The sequence below is a fragment of the Capra hircus genome, chromosome 29 (assembly GCF_001704415.2).
Source record: "Capra hircus breed San Clemente chromosome 29, ASM170441v1, whole genome shotgun sequence".
Taxonomy (NCBI): Eukaryota; Metazoa; Chordata; class Mammalia; order Artiodactyla; family Bovidae; genus Capra; species Capra hircus.
The window spans coordinates 27,140,217-27,144,297 of NC_030836.1; the positions used below are offsets into that span (position 1 = coordinate 27,140,217).

General features: G+C 42.9%; 1 protein-coding gene across 1 annotated transcript; it reads right to left on the reverse strand.

Annotated features, from left to right (window-relative positions):
• Positions 250-1,267, reverse strand: LOC102178332 (olfactory receptor 145). The gene has a single exon (XM_005699568.2). It carries the CDS (start codon positions 1,212-1,214, stop codon positions 267-269), a length of 948 nt encoding a protein of 315 aa, XP_005699625.2. The 5' UTR covers positions 1,215-1,267; the 3' UTR covers positions 250-266.

Consider the following 4,081-nt stretch of genomic DNA (forward strand, 5'->3'; position numbering starts at 1 on the left):
CATCTGCATATCTGAGGTTATTGATATTTCTCCCAGCAATCTTGATCCCAGTGTGTATTTCTTCCAGTCCAGCATTTCTCATGATGATCCTTAAGGCCCACTAAATGTGAGTATCCTCTAGTTTTAACAATCTTCTTAAGTTAAAGGGCACATAAAAGGGGAAAGACAAACTTGTTGAGAAAGGGTTAAAATTTCTCCATGTAATCAATGGAACCTGAATCATCTATGGAAGGAAAAATGTCCCTTTCCTAAATATAGCCCCCTTCTCAGGAGAACAATATTTTGCTTAAAGTTTTTTTCAGAGCACTTTTGACATCCCTATTCCTCAGGCTATAGATTAAGGGGTTGAGCATGGGTACCACAATGGTGTAGAACAAGGAGGACACTTTCCCCTGGTTCATGGGTAAAAGAGAAGATGGTTTGAGGTACATGAATGCCCCTGACCCAAAGAAAAGAGAGACAGCAATAATGTGGGAGCTACAGGTGCTGAATGCTTTGGACCTGCCCTTGGTGGAATGAATATGGAGAATGCTAGAGAGGATAAGGGCATAAGAAATGAAGATGGTAACTGTAGGCACACCAATATCGATGCCCACAACAATGAAAACCACCAGCTCATTTACATACGTGCTGGTACAAGAGAGCTCAAGAAGGGGAAGGATGTCACACAAGTAGTGGTCAACAAGATTGTTGGCACAGAAGGTCAGTCTCACCATGCTTGCAGTGTGGGCCATGGCCCCAACAAACCCCATCACATAGACACCCAACAAAAGAAGTAAACAGATCTGGGGAGACATGAAGGCCGTGTACACCAGTGGCTTACAGATGGCAACATAGTGGTCATATGCCATCGCTGACAGGATGAAGGACTCAGAGATGACAAAGAAAAGAAAGAAGAAGAGCTGAGTCATACACCCTGCGTAGGAGATGATGTTCTTCTTTGAGACAAAACTCATCAGCATTTTGGGAGTGATAACAGTGGAATAGCAGAAATCTATGAAGGATAAGTTATAGAGGAAAAAGTACATGGGGGTGTGCAGGTGAGAGTTGAGTCCAATCAGGGTTATCAAGCCCAGGTTCCCCACCACAGTGACCATGTAGAAAACTAGAAACAGGAAGAAGAGGGGGATCTGGAGTTCTGGCTGGCTGGTTAAGCCTGCGAGGATGAACTCTGCCCCAGAAGAGTTCTCAGCTACCGTTCTCATTTCAGGCATTCTGTGGAAACAAAGGAAAAGGGTCCCTTAGAGAAGGAGAGAGACCAGTGCTGCCCTCCCTGTCACCTCCCAGTTCTTTAGAATTAGAGGCACACTTGGATATTTTTGGAATCCCATGGACAGAGGAGTCTGGTGCGCTGCAGTCCTTGGGAGCTCAAAGAGTCAAACACGACTGAGCAACTAACACTTTGATTTGGATATTTTGGACTTCAGGAGAAAGGCCTTTGCGGAAGCTATGGGTCTTGTTCCCATGAGCCCTTAGTGACTCTGCCTCTGGAGCGCCCTCTGGAGGACGAATCCGTCTCTAAGAGGACGGCCACTGCTGCTGGGAAGAAAGGACCCAAACATGCACTGAAGAATCTCCCAGATCCTTACTTCAGTAAACTTCAGTCTGTTTATCATGCCCTTCCAACTCCTTCCAACATGCTCAGGTTTACAGTAACTGGGGTCATTTTCTGGGAAGTGTCCTCTGAAAGGATGGAGCCAGTCCAACCATGCCAGTGTCCACCTCATGGTCAACGTGGACAGACAGTGTGGGCATGCCCAGTCACTAAGTCGTGTCCGACTCTCGTGACCCAGTGGGATTTCCCTGCCGGGCTTCTCTGTCCATGGGATTTCCCAGGCAAGAATACGGGAGAGGGTTGCCATTTCCTCCTCCAGGGGATCTTCCCGACCTAGGGACTGAACCTGCATCTCCTGCATTGACTGGCAGATTCTTATCACGGAGCCACCAGGGAAGACCGAAAAGGGAGGTGGTCCCTCCCAAAGCCTTTACTACCTGAAGGTGGGGACTTAGGAAAAGTTCAACCCAGATTCAGTCACTCACCTCTTTCAGCCTGCAGTTTCGTCCGCTGTCCCTCTCAGTCCAACTCTTGCCCTCCGCCGTTCAAACAGACAAACGGCATAGTGCTAACACAAGCGGATGAACTAAGAGTTACCCCTTAACTCTCTGTTCTATTCAGGGGATCAGAGCTTGGACTGACTTCAAATTTTTCCTGACGTGATATCTGATTGAGACTTTGCCCGGAGGCTTTTTTCCATCTTTCAGAAGGGATACCGTATCGTTGCCTGTAATCAGTGCCAGTCAGTGACAGGAGGCTGAGCCGGTTTTATTCTGGGTTTAGAGATCTGGGGACCTGATTAGAGGTACGGGTAGAAAGCCAGAGGTTCCCCCAGGACCGCAGCCTTAAAAATTAACTCTTAAGGAACTTTTGCTTATACCCAGGATAATGTTTGATTGGGATTTTAGAAACATTATTTGTTCAATTAACATCCACTCAGTAAAATGCAAAACTAATAACTTACATTTATTGAGCACTTGTGTGTGTATCCCCAAGTCTTCCTCTATTAGCACTTATATGCTGACCCCACCATGCCATGTGTCAAAGCATTTTATATATAATACTTTAGTTTCATTCTCCCCCAAATCCTATGAACTAAGTCTTATCACTCGCATGTTAGAAATGAAGTATTTTACTAAATGTTACAAAGGTCATGTGAAATCTAAGTCCATTTAACTCCAATCCTGGATTTTCAACAATTACATTTAATATCTCCCTATGGGATATAACTAAATGTATAAATTCTTACCCTCAAGGCTCTGACTTCTGTTGGAAAAGATAAGATAGAATATATCTGACTAAATAGGCAAAAAAAAGTAACAAGTAAATAATTTAAAGTATTAGTAAAAAGTAATAATAAATAATAAAAAATTATTTATTAAAAATAAAATACATCTCTTCAATAAGTGGCTCTAGGAAAACTGAACAGCTACATGTAAATGAATGAAATCAGAACCCTTCTTAACACCATACACAAAAATAAATTCAAAATGGGTGAAAGACCTAAATTTAAGGCTGGATACTATAAACCTCTTAGAGGAATGCATAGGCAGATTACTCTGACATAATTTCAATCCACCTCCTAGGGTAATGAAAATAAAAACAGAAATAAACAAATGGGATCTAATTAAACTGAAAAGTTTCTACAAAGCAAAGGAACCTTTCCTCTTTTCCTAACTCCCCTCTCTCATGACGAATTATTCCTGTGTCCCATCTCTTGGAGTCTTTTTGAGCTCAGTGACAGCTAATTCACATTTTGTTGTTGTTTAGTAGCTAAGTCATGTCCCATTCTTTAGGGCCCTATGGACCAGAGCCCACCAGGCTCCTCTGTCCATAGTATTCTCCAGGCAAGAATACTGGAGAGGGTTGCCATTTCCTCCTTCAAGGGATCTTCCCAACCCAGGGATCGAACCCACAATTCCTACCATGGCTCCTGCATTGCAGAGAGATTCTTTACCACTAAGCCACTAGGGAAGCCCAGTGCACACTTTGAGGCCCCATAGATTTGAAGCAATACTAAAAGTCATCTAATCCTGTTTTTCACAAACCTAGCTGTACAATTGAACTAGATAAGAATGTGCTTATTATATGTACATTCCTTGCTCTTCTAATCCAGACATATAAATCAGAATCTCCAGGAGTAGGTCTTTATAATTTGTTTTCCCTTATAAATATCCCCTGGTGATCTGAATATTTGTCCAGGTTTGGGATACACTGATCTAATTCTCCTACCTGTGTCTTCCAGACAGGAAAACTGAGACCCAGTCAATTACAGAATTGGTTGGTGGTGGAATGTGGAGTAAAACATGTGTCTCTAACCTCTCAGTTGAAGAGGGCCTATACCTTATCCAAAAGAAGTCCACCTGGTCACTTAACTGAAATACAAAGTACAAGTAAATGACATAACTGGGCATCAGACCTAGAAGAGCACCCCAAAATTATACTAGGGAGAGACTTGAATGTCATGACAGGAAATGTGTATATAGTGTGAATCCATGGAACATTTTGAACAGGAAAATAGATGAT

Bases quoted from the DNA above. Each gene is read 5' to 3' on its own strand.
- LOC102178332 (XM_005699568.2), bottom strand. From the start codon at position 1,214: ATGCCTGAAATGAGAACGGTAGCTGAGAACTCTTCTGGGGCAGAGTTC.